The sequence below is a fragment of the Neophocaena asiaeorientalis genome, unplaced genomic scaffold (genome assembly GCF_003031525.2).
Source record: "Neophocaena asiaeorientalis asiaeorientalis breed wild unplaced genomic scaffold, Neophocaena_asiaeorientalis_V1.1 scaffold212, whole genome shotgun sequence".
Classification (NCBI taxonomy): Eukaryota; Metazoa; Chordata; class Mammalia; order Artiodactyla; family Phocoenidae; genus Neophocaena; species Neophocaena asiaeorientalis.
Genome location: NW_020174046.1, coordinates 5,932,865 through 5,957,277, shown reverse-complemented (window position 1 = coordinate 5,957,277; position 24,413 = coordinate 5,932,865). Strand labels below are relative to the sequence as shown.

The following is a 24,413-nucleotide window of genomic DNA, read 5'->3' as shown; positions in this document are numbered from 1 at the left end:
GAAATATGTTATTCTATGTAAAAATGAAGCTTGCTCTTTAAGCCTCAGAAAGTTTTAAAGTATTTTTGAGGGCAATTTTCTAACGCTTGTAAGACGTTTACTTATTTCTGACAAAGTGTACCCAGCATAGAGCTAGACTGTTAGAGGCATAGAGATTTCCTTGGAATGTAATGCCTCAGGCAGATATTAGTTGGAAAATGTGTAGAAGGCACTGATATATTAAATATGTAAATTTATGTATTGATATGTTGTTTACATATCAGAATAATAAAGGTTAATTTTATGTGTCAGGTAGACAACAGAATGGTTCATCAGAGCAACAGTCATTTACTCAGTATGTGTTTGAGTGCCTACTCTGTGCATGGCACACACAGTAGAGGGCGTGGGTACCTGGTACCACACCAGGAAGACTTGAGTGCCACTGGGGATCTACGTCTTTTCAAGTCCAGCTAGCCTTCACTGAGCTGTGGCGGTGGGTGCTCTGTAAGGCGTAACCCCACGCTCTGTAGTGTAACAGCCTTTCCCTTCGGCAGCTCTGGCTTGCTCTGGCGTCGCTGTGTGTTCTCGACCAGGACCACGTGGATCGCCTCTCCTCAGGGAGGTGGATGGGAAAGGATGGACAACAAAAACAAATGGTAAGATCAGAGTTATTTTATAAAAATTTAGCTTGTTTTTCTTTACAGTAAGCTTTGGTTTAGCTTTAAAAAAAAAAGGACTCTAGGGCTTCCCTCGTGGCACAATAGTTGAGAGTCCGCCTGCCGATGCAGGGGACGCGGGTTCGTGCCCCAGTCCGGGAAGATCCCACATGCCGCGGAGCGGCTGGGCCCCTGGGCCATGGCTGCTGAGCCTGCGCGTCCGGAGCCTGTGCTCCGCAACGGGAGAGGCTGCAACAGTGAGAGATGCCCGCGTACCGCAAAAAAAAAAAAAAAAAAAAAAGGACTTCACGTGTCAAAATACACAGTTAGTGGAACTCTTGAAAAATTGTGTCACACTGCCCAAGTTCATCTCACAAGTCTATTTCACTTAGGGTTCTCTCTTCATAGTATATTAGGGGATTTAATTACATTAAAAAACTGTTCCCTTCTTCTCTGAGTCATGTTTGCATCATATCAAAGTTTGGTTTTAGCCAGACTCTGATTCTATATCTAGATTTTGTACTAAAATGTAATCGGTTTTATGATAAGAAGGAAATAAATTAGTAAGAGAACAACATGATATACCATTTATTCACAGATGTACTTAAAGTGGGTTTGATAAGTATCCCTTGCTTCACTGGAAGGAAAAACTTTATACAGGCCCTTTCAGCATTTTCTTTTTAACATCCAAGTTTCAAAAATGCATTATTTATTAATTTAGCATACAGAATGTTTGAATATAATGGGAGAAATTTTCTTAAGTCGCTAAGAAAAGTATACATGTTTATTTTGTTAATCATTGAATGCCCATAGCGCATTTAATCATTGATTTGGGGATTTTGAGGCCTTTTTTTTAATATGTATAAATTTTATTTATTTATTTATTTTTGGCTGCATTGGGTCTTCGTTGCGGTGCGCAGGCTTCTCACTGCGGTGGCTTCTCTTGTTGCGGAGCACGGGCTCTAGGTGTGCGGGCTTCAGTAGTTGTGGCACACGGGCTTAGTTGCTCTGCGGCATGCAGGATCTCCCCAGACCAGGGCTCGAACCCGTGTCCACTGCATTGGCAGGCGGGCTCTTAACCACTGCGCCACCACCAGGGAAGCCCGAGGGCTTTTACAGTTAAGTACACTTGCCATAATTCTGTTTAATGTTCAGATTTTAAATTCTTATTTGAGTTCAGAGTAACAGTCTGTTCCTGTTGTAAATAAATCACATTCAATTTGTATGAGTATTTAAGACTTTCTTGTTAATCTTTTGTAACGTATGGAAATGTCCTGTTCTAGCCTATGTGTGATAACCATGATGACGGTGAAACTGCAGCAATCATTTTGTGCAACGTATGTGGAAACTTATGTACTGACTGTGACAGATTCCTTCATCTTCATCGGCGAACCAAAACTCATCAAAGACAGGTGAAAATTTCTGCATTTACATGCAGAATAGTATCTGTAACATAAAATATATTCAGTAAGAAATAAATGTGGGAAGGAGACTTGGCGTAATGGGAGAAAAATGAACCTTGGAATCAAAGACCCTGGTGGAGTTCCCAGCTGTCTCATTTACCAGCTGTGTAAATCAAGCATGTTTTTTAACCTCTGAGACTTGGTTTCCACACTTATAAAAATGGGGCTGTTGTGAAGATTAAAGAGAAGACTAGAAATATCTGGAATTTCTTAGACTGCTTAATAAATAAAAGCCGTTTTCATTATTGAATAATTAAAATTTATACTTCTTTCAGAGTGATATATTTTCCCCTTTTCTTTAATGATACAATAGGTCTTCAAAGAAGAAGAAGAAGCTATAAAGGTTGACCTTCATGAAGGTTGTGGTAGAACCAAATTGTTTTGGTTGATGGCACTAGCAGATTCTAAAACCATGAAGGCAATGGTGGAATTCCGAGAACACACAGGTAAAAGGATTTAAGAGTGAACCGTTTCCTGACAAATAGATTGAACCATCCCTGCTGATTACGATTAAACTAGATGTTTAATTTAATTATTTAATGTGAATAATTTTGAGTGTTTTCTATTAAGTGATGATAAGATCATTGATCACTGTATTTTTATATTTACTAGACAGTGTTCAGTGTTCTATTGTAGAACATTAGATTAAAAGTCGGGAAAGTTGGTTTGCCATGAACTAGCTGTGTGACCTTGGGCAAGTCGTTTTATCTCCAAAATATGCATTTTTCATTTTGATTTTTTTTCTAAAGTCTGGTGTATTCCCAGCTTAAAGGTACATTGAATCTTACAGATTCTCGATTTTCAGCACCTCTGTAGTCTGCCGTTTATCTGACACAAATTTCTGATTTTGGTGTTAGATGTAAATCTGACAAATTTAAATACGAATAACTTTTCATGCTGCAAGAGCATGGTCTTTTCTTTTCTCACAGCTGATTTTTTTTTCTCCTATTTTCCCTCCATACCATATTACATTAATGAATGTTCTAGTGTTTGAACCATCATTGTATTTATGACCTAAACTATCCTTTTTAAAAAACATTTTCTGTAAATATTGCTAAGTTCACTTATCATATTTAGAATTTTGTACCTGTGTTTTAAAATGAGCTTGGTCTGTGTTTTTCAAATCTTGTTCTTTTTCCTTTTGTTCTTTGTTTTATTGATTCCATTCCTCCTTTAACTATTTCAAACATATTTAAATTCCTTTTCAAATGTTTCTATTATCTTTAGTTCCCTGGGTGGGAATTCTTCTGTTATTCACGTTTCATATTCTCTGCTGATAGGTTTTCTCCTATACCTTGTAATGTTGTCATTGGGAAAGGTACCTAATGATTTCCCTTTCTTCTATGTACCTTTATTTAATTTTTGTTGTTATATTTTGTCTGACATTGTGCTTTTGTAATGAGGGGGCTTACCATAGCTGCTCGACCTGCTGTCTTGACTAGAAGCCTAGTCGGTTTCTGTGTACTGAAGAAGTCTAAATAAATCAGTTAATAATTTATTTGGCTTCAGGTAGCTCTTTAGTCTCTTATCCTTTTTTGTGTGTGATTATTTACTTTATAATTAGGGCAGCTTACAACGCTTCAGCTGCAAAACTGCCGGGCTGATTTCTCAGTGATAGCAACTGATACATATCCCTGCTTGCTTGATTTGTTTTTTTCAGTTAGTTATATTAAAATATGTAGAAAACATACACTTAAGGAGGACTTTCCTTTTCTGCTTGAACCTAGGTAAACCCACCACAAGTAGCTCGGAAGCATGCCGTTTCTGTGGTTCCAGGAGTGGAACAGAGTTGTCTGCTGTTGGCAGTGTTTGTTCTGATGCAGATTGCCAGGTGCGTGTATAGTTAGTTAGGCCATCATGTAAGGAGTAGCACGTGTTCCCTCATGACACCTTCACTTCATATAAATAGGACTCTGAGCTCAGCATCACTTTTGTTTTCTAAATTAGTGTATTACCCATGTCAAGAGTTAAATGCTTTATCAAAGCTGGAGAATGGATCAGTTAAAGCTCTCAAACCCAAATCAGTCTCTTGTGTGTATTTCCCAGCTACCACCATCATATATATTTAACATTTACTTCTGTGCTAGAAGCAGATAAAAATCTGTGGGCTGCCTTTCCTTTGCTTGTTACACATTTTATTCACTTGTTTCCTTAAAAGTTGTTTATGCATGAACATCTGTACACATTCCATGCTATCCAAATATTTTTGATTCCTCAATTTAGTTAACAAGAATTTGGATAGTGTCCTGATAGTGAAGGATACCTGTATTTTTTTTTAATACCCAGTTTGGTGAGAGGTAGGTGGTGATTGGATGATTATATGTCAGGAATTTCTTTTGCTTCATGGCTATGCATGATAACAAATAGATTAAAATCGCAGCTCACTTTTTAATCAGCATTCCCTTTAATGTGGAGTGAAATTTTTTTAAATCACATTAGACTTTGTTAATAATACTAAGTTATATGCAAACAAAGAATAAAAATAACTACTTGGTGGTTACTTAGCCTTATATCTATTTCCCGGGGAAAAGTACCTTGGAAAATTAATATAATGGATGTAATTACCAGGATGTGTGCCTTTTTTGATATTTTCTGTGCCGTTGTAATTCATTTTTAACAGGAATATGCTAAGATAGCCTGTAGCAAGACACATCCTTGTGGCCATCCATGCGGAGGTGTTAAAAACGAAGAGCGCTGTCTGCCCTGTCTACACGGCTGTGATAAAAATGCCGTAACCCTGAAGCAGGACGCTGACGACATGTGCATGATCTGTTTCACAGAAGCGCTCTCCGCAGCACCGGCCATTCAGGTTGTCTCCGCTTTTAACGTGTTAAGTGTGCCTAGATTTTTCAATAGGAAATATAAATATACATGTCAAATAAACAAACGACTGAATCTTTCTTACACCATTGGGAGAAAATATCCCACTAATATCCCCCAGTTTATTACAGAGCAAATGCTGTCTCTTTATGTTCTGTCTCCATTTTGTGCAGTGAGCTTTAATCTGTGATTTGTGTAAGCCTATATAATAATTGAAAGTATAAAATGTTCATAAGGGAGAAAAAAAATAATTAGATTATCCAGTAGCTTCTCTCTTCTTAATTTCCAGAATCCAGCATGGCCTTTTGTAGCATTATGTAATTGATCTATGCATGATACATACCTCTATATATAATATATATACATATATCTATAATGTTAGTAATATTATAGAAGTTACAATTTGCTAAATAAGTTTTTTTTAACATTTACTGGTTGTTTGTTTATATTTCCAGTTCTTGTGATTCCAAGACAATAAGTATTCTCAAAAATAAATTTTAAATCTTTAAATCAGTAGTTTCCTTTTCTTCCTGTGAGACACAAAATTGAATAATTTCACATTTCTCCCTAGCCCAGCTTACTCTCTATAAGGTGGCGTTAATACATGAATGGTAAAAATTGGGAGAAGCTGAAGATCTCGTTCATAATGTCACATGAATAATAGAGAAGTGCCGAAGTTTCAGTGTACTGAATTTCTAGATTTTTCTCTTACCTGCCCTAAGTAGCACCTTACATTGACTAATCTGCCAGTTACTCGTGTTCATTGTTATTACGTTTGCTTATATCCTTCTCTTTTCTTTATTTAAGCTGGATTGTAGTCACATATTCCACTTACAGTGCTGTCGACGAGTTTTGGAAAACAGATGGCTTGGTCCAAGGATAACATTTGGATTTATATCTTGTCCCATTTGCAAGGTATGGAAAGAATCGGAAATTATCTGCTTTCTATTAATTTTCATCTTTGTCTTCATCTTTCATCTTTCAAAATAAACATGGCAGCATCTCTCAGTGTCCTTCTTAGTCTACGTTTAACCACCAGCCCCCATCAGTTTCTGCTCTCTTCACCCAGGTAGTACCTGAGAATAAGATCTTTCTATTATACTACATTTCAAGACATTAATTGTCCATTAAAAGCTGATTAAATTAAACTATCGCATCAGAAAATTCATTTAGATATCATCATGCATTGAAGGGCACGCATCATTGCTTTCAGACCCGCTGAGAGTTCAGTCCATGTGACTTGTCAGTGGGTGACTACCAAAAAGAAGAATGAGCCTGTGGTGCTTGTAGGTACTGATACCTGCCGTGAAAGAGTGAAACCTGAACTTTTTAAAGTGCCATTAGGACAGATTCTTTAGAGCTCAGGTAAAATAAGGAGAAAATTCTTGACATTTTGACACGTCCCTGCAAAGATAGGAACCAAAGCAGCAGGTTATTTTGGCAAGCTAATGATGTTTAACAAAAAACTTTTGTTTAAGAATGTACTGCCAGACTGGTGTTTAGGGTATAACATGGACTTAGCACAGTCATTGCTTAGACTGAGCAATATTCAAAAAGATGATAGGATTTTCTCCCCCTTCTCATTTGTTGCCACAAAGAAAAGTCACATTCAGGAAATGATAGATGAGAGCGATATAGAAAATACTACTTGTTCATTTCTATTATCTAACGTTCTGCCCCACGCCCAAGGAACCAAAAAACACACACAGAGGGATATTTGTGGCAGCAGGGTAACCCTTTATTCCCAGAACAGCTAAGGCAGCAGGAGATATATTTCATACTCAGGAACATGAAGCTAATCAAATGGAATTTTCGTGTCCTGTGTCCCACTTGCCGCCACTTTCCCTGCTCTTGGGAAACTATAGGCTTGTGAGGACTTTACAGGATTATTTTTAAATGGCATTTTATTTAGGAAATGTTTGGTTATCTCCTGTCCTAGCACGGTGCTTGGCACTTAGGTGAATACTAAGTGTTTGTTGAATTAATAAATAAATGATTCTGTTAAAGAATGTTCATTTTTCAAAATTGCAGAACAAAATAAATCATATTGTGTTAAAAGACCTGCTTGATCCTATAAAAGAGCTCTATGAGGATGTCAGAAGAAAAGCCCTAATGAGATTGGAATATGAAGGTCTGCATAAGAGCGAAGCTATCACAACCCCTGGTGTGAGATTTTATAATGACCCCGCTGGCTATGCCATGAATAGATATGCATATTATGTCTGCTACAAATGCAGAAAGGTATGCTGTTAATCATATTACGAATTATTAAGATTACCTGTGTGATTAAGAAGTTGACTAGTATAGTGATGTCTAATTATTCTTACGTTTTAAGTCTAAAGTTAAAAATGAGAAAGTGTGGTGCTGTGCTTCAGGTAGAATTTATTTCCTTAATTTGTTTTGGGGCACTTTTTTTTTTTAACATATACAGACTATTTCCAAAACAAACATGAGGTGTTTCACTACACAAGCTGTTTCCCATCAGCAATCCCCTCTTGTTTTCCAAACCCAGTTGGCTCTGGAATAAACTTCTTTTACTTAACTCTTTTGACCATTCCCTTCTTAAAATTCTTACCTCCTTGGCTCCCAGGACAAGACTCTCTTTGGTATCTTCCTTCCTTTCTGGTCACTTGTCCTTACCCCCCTCACAGAGCTCCTTTTTATGCATCTACTCCTTACATATCTGTTCCCCAGCCCTCCATTCTTGCCTGATCATAACTCCTCACCTCTGGTGACCTGTATACCCATGCCTTTGCCTACCACCTGTATTGTTCCGACCCTCCAAAATTTTTGAGATTTGGATACAAATACCCAACTGTCTACCAGACATTTAGATTTCTCACAGATACTTCTGACTCTCTCAATCTCCAGTCTGTATTAACAAATGAACAAAGTCAGTTCTACCTCCAGATCTCTCTTGAGTTATTTTTTCTTTCTATTATTATATCTTTAGCAACCCTAATCATTTTCTTTGGTAATTATTAGTAGCCTTCTTACTGGGCTTCTTGTGTGGAGCCCCTCACCTCTCCAATTCCATGCTTTACACTTACAATTCCACTAGCAGATGAACATTTCTAGATCCCAGATCTGATCGTGTCACTGTTCAGCTTCTAATCCTGTGGCCCCTCCACCTCTCTAGTCTCATCTCCCAGCATGCCACCACTTGTGCCCCGTGCAACGGAACACGGAACTTGCAGTGCCCCAAACTGGGCCGTGTTGGCTCACTCACCCACACCTCCACGCCGTCGCCTGGGCTCTTCTGTCCATGGAATGCTCTTCTCTGCCTCCTACTCTGCATCTTACTCTCGCTTGCCACCCACGCACACGCACACACTCATAGGCACGGCCAGATCTGTGCAATCACACTTCCGGATTCGGCTCCGGTTTCGCCTCCTCTGCAGCGTGCCCCGACCTCCCCACCACCGCCACGCCATTTTGACATCTCGCATACGCCCGTCTAAGCGCTCATTATTCTGCATTAACGGTGACTGGTTCACGTGTCTCTGTCCCCCTTGATAAGTTCCATGAGGACGAAGACTATGTTTCTTAAGTTCTCTATCTCTAGTACTTGGCACTTATTAGACACTAAGTTAATTGGAGAATGAATAAATGAAGGAATCAGTATATGAAAGATGCATAGTCTCCCGAAGTAACAGAAAGAAAATACAGATAATGAATGGAAGGCTAAGTAGATAGATGGTAGCCAGAAAGGCAGACAAATACACACACCCAAGGAAAGACCAATGGTGTACATTTGTGAAACTTGAATTGTTACAAATAATAAAATACTATTTCTTCTGTGTGTTTAATGTACTGAACCTCATAAATGAATACTGCGCTGCCACACAGATGACAGTCAGATGTCCAAGAAGCCACGCAGGGAATCTAGAAAAGTAAAACAGCTGGAATAGGCCCCCAGGACAAATGAAATACTTCTGAGGCCTGATTTAGCTGGTGGATGACCATTTATAGCCGCTTTATCAATGAAGCCTGTCTTTCATCTTGTTTTTCCAGTACAAATAATAGATTTCTATTGACTCATCTTATTTATACCCAATTATGGATATAGTTTTTTTGTCTATGAGACATGTTATATATGCAGAATGCCCCAGTTATGATTGGTCTAATTTATTTTGTGCCCAGAGCAAATAGAGAGGAATTACCCATGATGATAACTTCATATATTCAAGTATCTGTATTAGATACTGTTGAGTCCCTCCGTGTAGTACAGCTCTGTAAGTATGAGCAATGTCCTGAACAGAATATCCAAATTTGCCTTTCCTTTTTAAACATTTTTATATGATCAAAATTGATTTTTTTTTCTTTCCCATTAGCCTCAGGATTATAATTTTTTTTTTTAGGATTATAATCTTATACTAATATTTATTTTAGGCATTTATTTAGAATAGTAGAAGGGAATATGTTATTTCATATTTCAAAAAGAGAAAAGCTATTCAAACTTGGCCCTGGAAAATCATAGCTTCTCTTTACTACTTAATATCCTATTCTTGATATTTATTTGGAATATTATACATTCTTTTGTTATTTTGCTTTGACAGTACAATGTCTGAACTTTCTACTGTAAGTATGAATGCATTCCAGAACTGAAGTAGCTTTATTTCATACCCTGATCTATTTCTTACAGGCAGCAATATGGGTATCCACTTGGCATTACAAGGGAATGTCAATAGACAATAGTATTTCCTGAGACCTCTTGATCTCACTTCCATTGCACCCACACTGAACCTCCCATGGCAGAGTTTTCTGTTTCCTGCTGTGATCTGAATGCATTCCCTCCTTAGGCATATTTCGGTGGTGAAGCTCGTTGCGATGCTGAGGCTGGACAGGGAGATGATTATGATCCCAGAGAGCTCATTTGCGGTGCCTGTTCTGATGTGTCCAGGGCTCAGGTGGGCAGAACATTTTATTAGAAAGGACAGTTTAGAAATGTTAAGCTTCTATGTTTTTAAAATAATAATATAACGAATATGATGGGGATAGTATAGTACATTTTTTTTTCCCCAGTGCTTTCTGATGTTTGTAGGGCAGTGTATAATTTTCCAGATCATTTTGTATATATTATTTCTTTTGGATGGTATTTGCATTTTATAATTTTGTCTCCCATAAGATAATCACCATATTTCAACAAGTAATAAATTTACTTACTTCATTTTCTTAAACCTGCAGTCACACTTTTAGGTTTTCCCGTCTTCAGTGAAATCTTAATAATACATCTATGAGATTGAGAGATAGAAGAAATATTATTAATTTTTCAATTTGGCTGACCAAGAAACATTCACAAGGAAATTAAATGGCTAGCTTATTAAATAATATTGGTTATTATGGAGCTGGGATTTAAATTTGGGGCTTCGCCCAAACCTTTTGGGCCAAGCCACACATTTATTCAATATTTTAATGTGTGTATCATCAGTTTTTCAGTCAGTTTTGAGAGCTGTGTGTACTCTCAAAATATGAATCACTGAGTTAAGTGTATGGTTTTCTTAGGTGTCGTTGAAATAGACTTGGCCTAATCTTGTGTTTATTTTCTTTTGCTGTAGATGTGTCCGAAACATGGCACAGACTTTTTGGAATATAAGTGCCGCTACTGCTGCTCAGTGGCAGTCTTCTTCTGCTTTGGAACAACACATTTCTGTAATGCTTGTCATGACGATTTTCAGAGAATGACCAGCATTCCTAAGGAAGAACTACCACACTGTCCTGCAGGTATGCTTTTAATATTCATAAATGTGGTTATAATGTATATGGTATCTCGTTTTGTTTAATGATCACATGAGAACACTTTGTTTCAAGTGGCAGAAACCCAGTTCAAACTATCCTAAAGAAACAAAGGGAATTCCTCGGCCCTTGTAAGCATCTGACTTTCCGAGTGGAGTAAAAAGTAAGATGACCATCATGAACGAGGGGCTCAAAGCTGTAAGAAGCAATTGTGTGGGGACTGAGAAGGGAGTCAGCTAAGGATTAGTAGAAGGATAGCTGCTCAGCACTAAAGGGCCCTGAGAAGTTTGAAATTATAAATTGATAGTGAAACCATTTAAAAGGATTTCGTGATTTTTTTTTTTTGGTCACACATCTGCCTTTATTGTGAGCAGCTATGATATTTTTTAAGAAGCCTGGAACCAGCACCATAAAATGGACAAGTGATTTGATCTAGAATGGCTGGGAATGGGCAGCATAGTGAGCATCAGAAAGCCAAGGGAATTAAAGAAGCCACTGGGAATACAGGAGAGATGATTGTCTATGGAGGTCAGGCTGAGAAAAAGCGAATATGAAACCAAAAAGAGACAAAATTGGAAGAGGTCAGGAGGCTGGTGGTCACAGTGGGGTGGCACACCAGGCTTAACAGAAGTGAGAAGAGTGGAAGGAGAGGTGAATGTGACCACAGAAGAGACAGATCTGAAACGAGTGGAAATACATGCAAGAGCACGTACACCACAGTGTACAACGTTGTTAAGCTGGGAAACACACAGTCTCATCCATTGCTTACCAGAGTGCAAATGGCAGAACCCTGCGGTGCCTCTCAAAATTGCCAGTATACCTACCCTTCAACAATCCCACTTCCGGGGATATACCCACATATGTGAGAAAAATAAAAAAGAGCAGATATGAAGGTTATTCATTGCATCATTGTTTATAATAATACAAGTTTGCAAACAATGCAAGTATCCAGTAAGAGGCTGGTTAAACACTCAGTACTACACACTATTAAAAAGGAAGGTGACTGAGGATGGAGTTTCTGTGTACTAATATGGAAAGATCTATAGCAGATGCTGTTAAATGAAAACTCAAGTTACTGAACAGTGTGTGTAGTATGCCACCTTTTGTAAGAAAGGGGGAAATGAGAATATATACTCATATGCATTTAAAAAAACCACTGGGGAGATTGACAAGAAACTAATAAAACTGATTAACTATTGGGGAAAACAGGGAAAAATGGGATAAAAATGGGGGGAAGGTGACTTCTTTTTGTATGTATTTTTTTTTAACATTTTGATTTTTAAACTGTGTAAAGTATATTATCTATTCAAAAGGATACTAAGATACATAGGTTTTTTTTTTAAGTACGGCTACTCTTTTCTATTTGCTCATCTCAAGTAAAATTTGTTATACTATTCTTCCTCCACTTCCTTTACAGTAGAAGTACTTTAGGACTTTTCAAGAAGCTTTAAAGAAGCAAGATGAGAATAACATGAGGCTAGAGTGTTTAGGAAAATGGCCAGAATAGAGGCGTGAGCCAGGACGAGCAGGAGGAGGGTGGTGAGCCGGAGGCCAGTGAAGGAAGGGAGCGAAAAGGGGGCGGTGTTATATGGATGAGGACAAGAGTCCAGATTAAGAAGTTGAAGGAGATAATCCTTCTGGCCTGGGATAGGGACCCTGTCCCTTCCTGCTGCATGTATGTGGTACGTTGAATTTTTTATAGTGAATGTTTTTGTTTTTGTGGTTAGAAGAAAATAATTTTTTAATTTTATATTTGCATAACTACAGTCACATTATTTCTCTAAGTAACTTACAGGTGATTAATATTTACATTAGGTTTGTATGGGTGTGTGTGTTTTAATTATATTTTTTTGCCTCCTTCAAAATTTATACAGGTCCCAAAGGCAAACAATTAGAAGGAACTGAATGTCCTCTCCATGTTGTGCATCCACCCACTGGAGAAGAGTTTGCCCTGGGTTGTGGAGTGTGCAGAAATGCTCATACTTTTTAGAACACTCAGATTCCTTTGTCTACAGAGAGAAAAGTTACCTTCATCCCCCCAGGCGGACCCAGGCGGATGTGGTGAAGTTTAAACTCTGCTCAGGATAAAGATGGGACCATTTTTACATCCATGAAAATGAACCATTCACAGTGCAAGAAGGATGCCAAATACCATGTACATAATTCTTGCTATGGAAAGTTTCCCTATTATTTCAGTTTATCTTCTTTTGAACCAAGACATGAAACTTGTGAGGTGTTTGCATGTGGCCATTATCGTCATTGGCCTGTGAAGCATTGGACATTTATAGATAATTGATATCAAAGAATTGCCATGCCCATGGACTAAGAATGATGCTGGCTTTCAAGCAAAAGAGAAAAATTATCATTGTTTATTGTATACTGCCTTTTTGTAATCCTGTACAATTGCATCACGGGTGGGGATAAAAAGAGGAATATTCTGGTTTATTTCCTAGACTGTTATTTAAAAAAAAAAAAAATGTGTTAGGACGGCGTATAAATGTAATAAGTATCACACTGTATATAAAGATATCAATGTTTGTCCTGTATAAGACTTACTAAATTACAAATGCAGTTTCATTTAAACTTCTAGGTTAAGTTTGAGCCTGAAATTTTAATGAAGTGCAATACTGAGTGTGCCTCATTATCTTGCAGCTGTAAACATATTGGAATGTACATGTCAATAAACCACTGTACATTTTTATACAGTGATAAAGTCTAACAAGTGTGTAAGGTGTTGGCTTGAGAAACAAAATTTAAATACCTAAGGTCTAAAACTCCGTCCAATTTTCCTTGGAAAGAAATTTACTAACATAGCACAATCATAACCTTCAAAACTGTTTGTTAGGGAAAATAAGAGTAGTAATGAAGCACAACGTTGGAATCTTAACACTGGAGAGATGGATAGATATTCATAAACAGACATATGCGAAAGGTAGAAGAAAATATTTAGGAAATTCAACAACCTCCACCTTATTAACCAGCACCTTTTTCAACGTGTATAACAGTCAACAGAATCACTAGTCTTTTCTTTATCTATTATAGACTGTGTGTTTTAGTAGATGTTTTTTACAGTTAACTCATGAAATTGACGCACTGTTGACTTATGATGAGTCATAAATTAGATTATATTTATTTCATGAGGCAGACTGATCAAAAGTTCTGATCAGTTTTGTTCTAAATTCCCACTATTGAAAATAGATCGTTTGTCAATAACCATTATTATTATTTTTTTTTTTCGGTACGCGGGCCTCTCACTGTTGTGGCCTCTCCCGTTGCGGAGCACAGGTTCCGGACGCGCAGGCTCAGCGGCCATGGCTCACAGGCCCAGCCGCTCCGCGACATGTGGGATCTTCCCGGACCGGGGCATGAACCCGTGTCCCCTGCATCGGCAGGTGGACTCTCAACCACTGCGCCACCAGGGAAGCCCCAGTAACCATTATTTTAATGACTTTGCTAAGCATTTGTGAGAAATTTAAAATAATCTTTGCCTTGAAGGAACTTAAAATATAAAGAAAAGATCTAGCCTGAGCACAGATAACTATTTAGAGAATCTTCTAATAAATTGCATAAAAATGTCCACACCAAATGCTTCAGGGTTTAGGAAAGATGGTTATTAGTGGCTTTTTGTTTTTGTTATTGTTGTTGGGAGGGGGGGCGGTTAGCTAAGAGGCCCCTTAAGCTTCCCCTTGAAAAATAAGTAGCATTTCAAGCGTGGAGATGTAGAGAAAGGCAGGAGGAAAAAGGTATGTGTGTAGAAAATTCTAGAATGTGATAGAACAGTGTGAATAGTCCAACTTTCCTTGTGTTGGTGAGCTTACTGCAAAAACACAAAAAAATCTGAAGATCACAAAGACTGATCTCTTCACGATATAATTTGTGGATCCACTGTATGTACAGGCACAGGGCCTTCCTGAGCAAGAAAGGACTTGGAAACAGTACAGAGATCCCTCTCCATCTAAATAAGACACATCTGAACCATCACTGAAAAAGTAATGATAACACTTTCTCTTAAAATCTCTCAAGAGAAGGACATTATGCAAACTTCCTTCCTTATTATGACAATGCCCCAGAATTACAAGCAATTTTTAACTGCCCAATGGATTCAAAAGCGAGGAGAGTGATTTGTTGTTACTGAGGGCACTTCTGGGTGGTCCCAAGTCAAGCTGAAAGGGTTGCAGGCAGGGCTAGTTCAATTTCAATCTCCAGAATACTTTGGATTTATGATTCAGGAAGAAACAGAAAAGGGTCCTAAAGGCACTCGCTTGTTTATATCCCCCCCACCACCCACCGACACACACACATTTTCTGACAAAGGGCTAGCTGGGATTCTCTACCCACTTTCAAAAGAGGTTCCAGAACCTTCAGGGCAACACAGTTGTTTTCTTCAAAACGATCATTCTACCATGAGGATGTTGGGCAACAGGCATCAGGAAGGGATGGTGACACTGCTCCCAGACAACTCCTCAGCCCCAGCTTCTACCTCTCAGCACCTGCTCGCAAAGCTCTGCCTTTCACAGTAATCTCATTTCATGCCCAAGCCTGTGGGAGAACACTGAGGGCACAGGTTCAGGATTGGCTTTCAGTGTTTCCCAAAAACACAAAGTAGGTCAGAGACAGAAGCAGTTCGTAGGTTTACCCCAGAAAACCAGATGTGATGAGGCCGTTGTGAACATATCTGACTTAAATTCATCGGCCACAGTAATGAAACTAACCTTGAGAATGCCATGCAGATAGGAGGCATCATGGGCACTTGAGAAATGTAGGCTGCAGCGTGTAAATGGGAAGGAAAAAGAAAGGGAAACTATGGAGATTGCTCGACAGTCATGAGCCGTCTCAAATTAATACGCTGGTAATAGGGATAAAAACAAAGTCCTAAAACATTCTCACAATGACTCCAGCTTATCTTCGTTTATGAGGAAGCTATTTTTAGTCGTATTCCAAGCATCTCAAAACCAGAAGAGCATTTTATGAATAAATACGTTCTGACAAAGCACAGAAGGCAGATGGCTTTGGCATATGTTGGGCTCACGCATACTGTGCACAAAGGTTTCAAATGCTGTGCAGGATACCAGGCAGGAAACAGAAAGCAGGATCATGAGAGCAGGTGCTGGGGAATCTGGAAACAAACTTTTCCTGTTATATTTTCAGGCCTGGAAAAAGCCATTTTTCTTAGGCAGTTTTCTGGCCAGTGTGTTTAGGTCTAAAACCTCCATCAGTAAGCATATTTGAAAAATATACACAGTTCACTATTAACTTCTCATATACAACGATTACTTATTCACCTTCTTTTTCAGATTTTTCAGCCCAGCATTTCTCCCTGGCCACTTTGTCACTGAATTCCACCAGCACCTAGCCACACGTATTTCTGACAGATGGAACACCGCCTCTTGTTTTCCTGAAAACTGCCAACAGTACATAAACGGTGCTGAAACAGAAGCCTGGGGACTTGGGTTCAAGCCCTGATTCTGCCTCGGTTTTGGCTGTGTGACCTTGAGTCAGCCACTAATTCCTTTCGGTCACAACTTCTTGGAAGTAATAATACCTAATCTAAATCAGTTGAGAAAGCATTTACAAAAGTGCTTTATCCCACGTAAAGCATTATTTGAAAGTGAAGAGTAAAGAAGAGAAGAACATTTATTCAACGCCTCCTCAACAGCTGCCAATGAATTATAAGCATTTTATTTAATCCTCCTAGCAACTCTGTTGCTTCCCCCAAAAGAGCTGCTAGGCAGACAACTGAGTAGGTAAAACAGTTATTAATCTCATTTCAGCAGATGACTTTAATCTCATTTCAGCTGCTTAAAGAAGTTAAAGAACTTGCATTAGATGCCAGCTGATCTAATACAGATTTGGCTGGAAAAAACCTGCGATGTGAATCCAGGTCTTTCTGTGTCTCAAACCCAAGTTCTTCCTACCCCATCATGCTATTACTATTACATTGCCAACTGGTCCTATGAAAAGAAGTAACTCATGAAACAGAAACTGGACACCGGTAATATGGGCAAGATTGCCAAGGGAACAAGACAGACTTTGCCTCAAGGACTGTGCAGGGTAGATCCAGAGGGACCCGGCGCCCACCTCCTTCATGGCGGGTGTGGGTAAGGGGTCAGCTGCCAGCCTGCACCTGCCCCACCTAGGGGATCTGCCACGGCATTTGATCCAAAGCCACACTCTTCCCCTGCAGCCCTGGCCAGTGACAGAGCATGACAGGGTACCAGGGCCTGGCCGTGTCTGCCCAAAGAAGCGCTCCTTTGTGGGCCATCTGTACACCAGGACTCAGGCTAGCCCAGCCAAGAGAGGTTCCTTGGAGCTGTGCTGCAGTCAGAGCCTTTTCCTGCCCGGCACTCCTTCCCCCTGTCCTGGGGTAGATGCCAAACCTGCGTGGCAGTCTGAACGCTCCCTCGCCCACTCCTGCCCCCTCACACCTGGATCTTTCAGAGGCACCACTCCCAACAGATTTCTTGCACTTCTAACTTTATCTTGGCATAGAGGACTTGGCTGAGTGAAACAGGATAATACGTTTTAAATGAGTGACTTAACGGCTGCTTCATTTCACAAGCGACATAAGGGAGCTAAGAAAAAAAATGCATAGGCTATAAAAGAAGTACTGGAGGGAGTTACAGTGAAGAAAAATTATGAAACAAAATCAAAGCCGAGGTTAGAGGAGAGTGTCCAGTAAGTGACTGTATAAACTATGGTTACATAGTCTTACATAGTCTCTAGAGAGAAGGCCATCAACTTAGTTAACAAAGCAGGACAAGAAACATGTTCGGTTAGGACTTACAAGGTCCATTTCCTCAAAAAGAACAAAGCTGGTATTTCAGCCCAGTCTTGCAGGACGGATAAGTTTTGAGAGGCACAAGTGAAAAAGGTATTCCAGGAAGAGAGTGTGGTGAAAACTAAGGTGTTGGTGTGTTCCTCCAAAGTGGAAGTAAGCTGTTTTGCTTCATCAATTCATTTAATAAATAGTTGAGCACCTGTTCTATTTCCACTTGACAGTACATGCTCACAAGGATGGGAACTGTGTTCCCACTTGCTTAGTAAGCATGAGTTACACACAGAAGCTGCCTGATAAGTGAACTGTACAAGTTAGTAAATACATGCAGCACTGGGCCAGGTGCTAGGGATGAGACGGCCACAGAACACAAATACGGAACCATGTAAGTAACACAATGTTATTAAGAACTATAATCAAAGTTTTCTAAAAACAAGAGAGAGCATTTGTTGAGGGCTTCCAGTGGCCAATCTCTGTGTAATGCCTGGGTATGGTAGGCAGAATAACAGCCCCCCAAATATGGCCACATCCTAATCCCCAGCGGGTGTAATTATGTCACCTTATATGGTGAAAGGGACTTTGCAGATGTAATTAAGGGTACAGACTTTGAGATGGGGAGATTTTCCTGGATTAACCTGGTGGGCTCGATGGGATCACAAGAGTCCTAACATGGGAAACAGGAGGCAAGAAGGTCAAAGTCACGGAAGGAGATGTGGTGACAGAAGCAGAGCTCAGAGATAGAGACTTGAAGACCCTACACTGTTGGCTTTGAAGACGGAGGAAGGGGCCAGGAACCAGGGAATGCAGGCAGCCTCTAGAAGCTGGAAAAGACAAGGAAACATTTTCACGCAGAGCCTCCAGAAGGAATGCAGCTCTGCCATCACCTTGATTGGAGCCCATTTGGACTTCTGACCCCCTGAACTGTGCAATAATAAAGTTGTGTTACTTCAAGCCACTAAGTCTGAGGTAATAAGAAACAAACACAATGGGCTTCACATGCATTATGACATTTTCATCTTCCCACAAACCTATTAACTCTTATTTTCCCTTTGCAGATGGGGCAATTCCAGTCTCACAGAGGTTAAATAACTAGCCCAAGGCTTTGTAAAGACTTGGTATCAAAAGACAAAGTATTTAAGATATCTCAATAATTTTTTAAATTGCTTACATATTGAACTGGTGATATTTTGGATATACTGAGTTAAATAAAATATTTAATATTAAAATTAATTTCACCTATTCCTTTTTAGCTTTTTTAAAATGTGGAGTCTAGAAATTTTAAGTTATATGTATATGGATTGCATATATTTCTAAATGAACTATCCTGGCCTAGAATCTCCTTCTCAACTGTTTGGATTTTATCACGCATCTTTGGATTTTTTTGAGAAAGAGACAGGGGCTTTAGGAAGGTAACACAAGAAGCAGGTTAGGTGGTCTGAAAGACACTGCCCTTGGAGAAGTCTCAGGAAGAGTTGATAAAGGTTCTTGTCACAAGTTCTTAAAACAGACTTCTTTCCTTTGAGGAGTCTACAGTCTAGCCCTAGATAGAGTTAAAATTCCAAGAGACAGCCTAAAATGAAGTAGTTTCATTGGGCTAATATGCCTGAGAGGGAGAGGTATGCTGGCGTAACTCAGAGGAGAGAAGTGGGGTTGCTGAGGTAAGACGCCACAGAGGCGTGAGTGTCCTCATATGCGGAGTTGGAGTGGTGATAATAAGAGCAACGTAGCTAACACTCACTGGGCGTTGACTATGTGCCTGCGACTGACGTACGTGCTTCACGTCCCATTAACTCATTCAATTCTAATGGCAACTCTGTGGTAGATATAAAATAATAACGTTATTATTATTCCATTTTACAGATGAGGAAACTGAAGCACAAAGAAATGCAGTAACTTGTCCATGCTTGCATATCCACTAAAGGCAGAACAAGGATCAAAACCTAAGCCCCTGACCCAGGTGCCAGACCTTCTCCATCCCACTCTGGAGCAGCTTCGACTGAGCAGTGGAGACTTACAGCTCTCAAGTTTGCAGGACCCCAGAAAGGCCTGAGGAGATGCGAGTTCCTCCTCTTGTGGGGAAACGCCAAACTGGGGGACCTGAAAGGAAAGAGCTTCAGAGAAAGGAGAGGAATTGGGGAAGGAGAAAAAGAGGTCAAAGAGTGGGAAAGAACCTGTGAGCATCCTCCTTATAAAACCATACATCTACAAGGCCCTTCCCTTGTGTGATTCAAAGGGATGACTACGTTAATGCTAAAGGTTCTGTCCCTCCCCAACTCAGCTGCTCCTCGGAGAGCTACCTGACCTCAGAAGAGAACTCCATGCATCTTTCTCATACAAGATCTGTGGCTGAGCTGCCCACATGGAAGGCAGGAAATCCCGCAGAAAGAGGCAGTCATCAGGCCCACTCATCTTCCTAGAACTCCATCCGAGAGAAGCGTACCCCCAGCCACCACCCCTGTGTTACTCGGCAGACTCATGCTTGGTTAACAGCAGCTATGGGGAGACGCCACCCCTAGCCCCACTCCCAGACACAGGACACAGAGGGAACAAATTCCATGATCGCCCTTCAGTTAAAAGGAAACATTGAAGAACTAAGGAGGAGCCTTTCCAGGTCAAGTTCGCACTGGTAAGGAGTTTTGGTTGCAAGCAAAAGAAAGCAAATGCAGAGTAACTTCAGCAAGCCAGAAAAAAGGCAATCGCTGGGATACCCCCGGGTCTTGAGAACAGGGTAGGACCAGCGCTCGGGCTGTGGTTTCGTCGCTCCTCTAGGTCCTCTCTCTGCATCCATCTTGCTCTCCTTCCTTCTCACTGCAGACCATGCGTCTCTGCTTTCCAGACCATGTGGTAGAAAGTGACCACCTATAACCCCTGTGTCTGTATGTTCCCAGTCCAAACACCCAAGGAAGGGAATACTCTCTTTCCTTCCGTATTAATTCCAAATTCCCAGCGGGAAGGACTGTCTTAACTTGAATGACGTGTCCATTTCTGGACCAATCAACTATGGATGGGGCCTAGGTTCACGTGCTACAGGAAACCACTACTAAAACCAAGCAGATGGGGAGGGGCTTCTCCCCAAAAGAGCTACTAGGCGACAACTAAGTGTTCACTACAGATTTCAGTCTTGGGCAGTAGTTGAACACAATGACCTTCTAATTATGATTCTATCATCTTACCAAATCCTGGCCTTGTGCTTCCCTTGCCAGTTGGATAGACTGCCTGCCTCTCTTCTCTTTAATTCCATTATTTTCTTCGAGATTCGATTCAAAACTGACCTTGATCAACGAATGAGCTCCGCCCATCTATCCCTATTCTACTCTGCATCTCGTGCCCTCAGCACTCTTGTATACTACCTGATTAGGAACTTATTAACACATTGCTGTACAAGTGTTTTCTGTTTCATTGGTGGATGTTATCCCTTTAGACAGCTATAGAAGGACACAGACCTTGTCCCTTTCCTCCTCTGTTACACCAAGCACCTTGTAGACAGTGGAGGAGAAAGGAGGACCACAATAGAGTTCCTTTCTCCTGTTCTATTAACAGATTTCCTGTTTTCTGTGAGGGGGCTCCCCGTTCCTTGTGGGACTTGTGACACTGGTGAATCACAAAAGCACAGGGTTCCTTGTACGATTTGGAGCCTCTGGTCCATAATCAAACTCGCTTATCCCCATTTACCTTTTAGGATTCTCCCTCTCCTGCAACATCTATCTGCCCATCTACTCCCCCCGACGGATTTATTTTAGTTGCAACATGGCTCAAATCCGGGACACCACACCATGTAATACAAACAGAAGCCCCATCCTGTCATGTTCTTTCACGCTTCAGAGAAACACTTACCGAGCCAGGAACTGTTCCGGGAGCCTAGGATCTGCAAACAAACCCAACTAAGACTCATGTTTTCATGGTGCTTATTATATCCGAGTTGGGACATTACATAACAGACATACAATATGTAATATGCTAGGAGGTGATAACGTGCTGTGATAAAGGAAAAAGAGGTCAAGGGGGCTCCAGAGTGTTATTGTCACTGTTTTGTCCCGGTTTTGTTTATTTTTTGGGTTTGGTAGTACATTGTTGAATTTGATTACCTAATATTTCTTTTTGAATTTTTGCACCTATTTTCAGAAGAGAAATGGGGCTTCGGTTTTCCTTTCTTTTCCATATTTGGTTTGGGAGCGATGATTATACTAGCTTCATAAAATGACCTGGGCAGCTTTTCTTCTTCAACCTTTTTCTCAAACAACTTGTAGAAGAAAGGATTAACTTACTTGGGAGTCTGGTAGGGCTCAGTTATAACTCCCTCCGGGTCTAGGGTTATTTGGGAGGAAAGGGCTTTGCCAATTACATCAATGTTTATTGATCTATTCAAATTCTCTACTTCTTCCTGCCAATTTTGGCATTTTGTATTTTTCTAGGACTTTACTTGTTTTATCTAGGCTTTCAATTTTATTAGCTAATAATTATTTACAACATACTTTTATTGTTTTAAATACCTACGGTGGCTATATTTGTTCCCCCTTCAAAAATTTTTTGTATTTTGTTAATTTGCAACTTTTTCCTAATCAATCTGACTAGAGTTGTATCTACTTTATTCACTTTTATTTGAACCGGCTTTTGTTTTTGATAATCTTCTCTTTTTTTTTCCCCTATTTTGTTGATTCCTGTCCTTGTCTTTATTATTTAATTCTCTTCCAGTCATCTACTACTGCATGACAAACCAGTTAACGCTTTACTGGACTGAAATGGGTATTTATTATTGTCTCTTGGAGTTCACTGAGCATTGCACTGTGATGCTTTGTTTTCTTCTGGTATGGTGACTGGTTCTTCTGGCACACTGTCTGAAGAGTAAGCATCCCAAGAGACCCAAATCAAAGCTGTAAGGTTTCTTAAGACCTAGCCTCAGAAGTTTTAAAATGTCACTTCTGCCTCATGCTACTGGTGAAACAAATCACCAGGGCAAGCCCAGGTTCAAGGGCAAGGGAACTGGACTTCATCTCTCCTTTTTTTTTTTTGGCCGTGCCATGTGGCTTGCAGGATCTTAGTTCCCCAACCAGGGATCGAACCCACACCCTCTGCAGTGTAAGCACAGAGTCCTAACCACCGGACAGACAGGGAATTCCCTGGACTTCATCTCTTAATGTGAGAAGCAGCATTTGACCACACACAAGGGAAGAATAGGTGGTAGCCATCTTGTAAACAACATTATACTATCCTTGATGCTTTGGATTTTTTCTGTTGCTTTTTCGTGATTTATTGAGCTAAATGTTTGGCTTTTGTTGAATTGTACTTGTTTCTGAGTAACTATTTAAAATTATGAATTTCACTCTAAGAGTTAGCATAGATGTTTTTCACAAATACTGATATATATGGTATTTTCACTATCATACAAGAAAAATTTTCTTAATCTCTGCACTGGCAATTCTGGCAACCCCGTCCAACAGGGTTGGTAACAAAATATTCTTCGCTATTGGACCACACTACTCCACCGCCACCCTCTCCCTTCCCTCCAGACTGATATTGACTAACACAAGTGGTAAACTTAAATAGGTATTGAATGATTTTAAAATAAGCACATGATGCTTTTTTCAAAAATGTAAAATAAAATCTTTCAATAACAAAAACAGGAAAGAAAAGGAAGCGTTAGATAGGCAAGGTGTGCTAAGATCCCATGGTTGCCTTCTTTAGGGAGAGGATAGACTGTAATGAGGAATTAAAAGGGGACTACAATTAGAGTGTGAAAATTTTAATGTGATGTAATATATACTAGTTATGTTTGCTGATTTGGTTTAATGTGTTTTGCTGATCATTTATTCTGTTAACCTAGCTTTCAATAAATGGGCTTGTATTTGACTTGTTTTTTCTTCCTCTTATAATTATCACAGCCTGTCTTCCTATTGTCCTTCAGCAGCCAGTCGCGGAGGAACCTAAAAAATGTTGCAGTGCAGGTACACATTATGATGTTGCTAGAGACTTTGTTCCTTGTGACCTGATGATCTGAGAGCCAGGCCCTAACAAAGAACAGTGGCATCTTCCCGCGCTGAATCTTGCTGTCATCTTACACATGGCTTCCTAGCTCAGTTTTGTGGAGGGCTGCCTGGGCTTCACTGCCTTCTAGTCTCTTACACATGGGTCAGATCCTTGAAAAGACATCTATGTTTGGATGAAAAATTACTTTCTTTTTATTTTTGAGGGAGGGAAGGTGCATGATTCAAGTTATGATTTTGCACCTAAGGACAGTTCTAACTTTAAGAAAACCCAGCATCCCCAAAATCCAAACTTTTAAAACAAGCTAACCAGGTAGCAGTTAAAAAGATGCCTCCACTTACAAAAGGCTTCACCAGAGTTTTCTTTTAAATAGCCATCTACTCCCTTACACTTTCCTCATTGTGTTTCAGAAAGCAACTTACAAATTTCAGGAGTCTACTTCATAAAGGCGATTTTTAAAAAATCACCTGTAATCCCAGAGTTAACACTGTCACCATTCGGCTTTAATTCCCCGCAGTTTTAAAAGACACCTTATGCATACATGATGAATATTATTATGCTATACCTGTCATGGTCTATATGGTGTGTATTATTACAAGCTGTATTTTACCCCCTCGGGTTACGCGGCGCAGGTGTGGCCATCGGAGTTCCCGCCTCGCGCGCGGAGGTGTGTCCGCTGCAGCAGCTACTGTTTATACTTCGGCCCGAGCCAGTTGCTGGGTTACAGCCGGCTCCAGAGACTCGCCCTTCTTTCTTCTCGCTGCTCCACCTCCCTAAACTTCCAGTTTCCACAGCAGAGAGTCTGTTAGGCATCTAGCTGGCTCCAGCCCTCCCACCTTCGGTTTCAAGACGAAAAACCCCGAAAAGCCGCAGTCACGTATCCGGGAGGAAACCGGCAGACACTCCAGCCTGAACCAGGTGACTGAGGTCCGCGGCCGCGCGGGGCGGCGCGCGCTCCCGCATGGGCGCGGCCTCCTCCCGCCCCCAGCCCCGCCCCCCGCG

General features: G+C 40.2%; 1 protein-coding gene across 8 annotated transcripts in view; it reads left to right on the top strand.

Annotated features, from left to right (window-relative positions):
* Window positions 1–13,367, top strand: part of MYCBP2 (MYC binding protein 2) — a 271,756-nt gene extending 258,389 nt beyond the window's left edge. For 7 of the 8 annotated variants that reach the window (XM_024753921.1, XM_024753923.1, XM_024753924.1 and 4 more), the window contains 10 exons: window positions 534–635; window positions 1,919–2,047; window positions 2,412–2,544; window positions 3,826–3,929; window positions 4,719–4,907; window positions 5,726–5,833; window positions 6,950–7,159; window positions 9,721–9,828; window positions 10,477–10,642; window positions 12,529–13,367. In XM_024753921.1, the coding sequence (XP_024609689.1) occupies window positions 534–635; window positions 1,919–2,047; window positions 2,412–2,544; window positions 3,826–3,929; window positions 4,719–4,907; window positions 5,726–5,833; window positions 6,950–7,159; window positions 9,721–9,828; window positions 10,477–10,642; window positions 12,529–12,644 (1,365 nt within the window). In that variant the 3' untranslated portion in view covers window positions 12,645–13,367. The remainder of the gene's footprint in view (window positions 1–533; window positions 636–1,918; window positions 2,048–2,411; window positions 2,545–3,825; window positions 3,930–4,718; window positions 4,908–5,725; window positions 5,834–6,949; window positions 7,160–9,720; window positions 9,829–10,476; window positions 10,643–12,528) is intronic. The other variant, XM_024753919.1, reaches the window with a different exon arrangement.
* The last annotated feature ends 11,046 nt before the right edge of the window (window positions 13,368–24,413 follow it).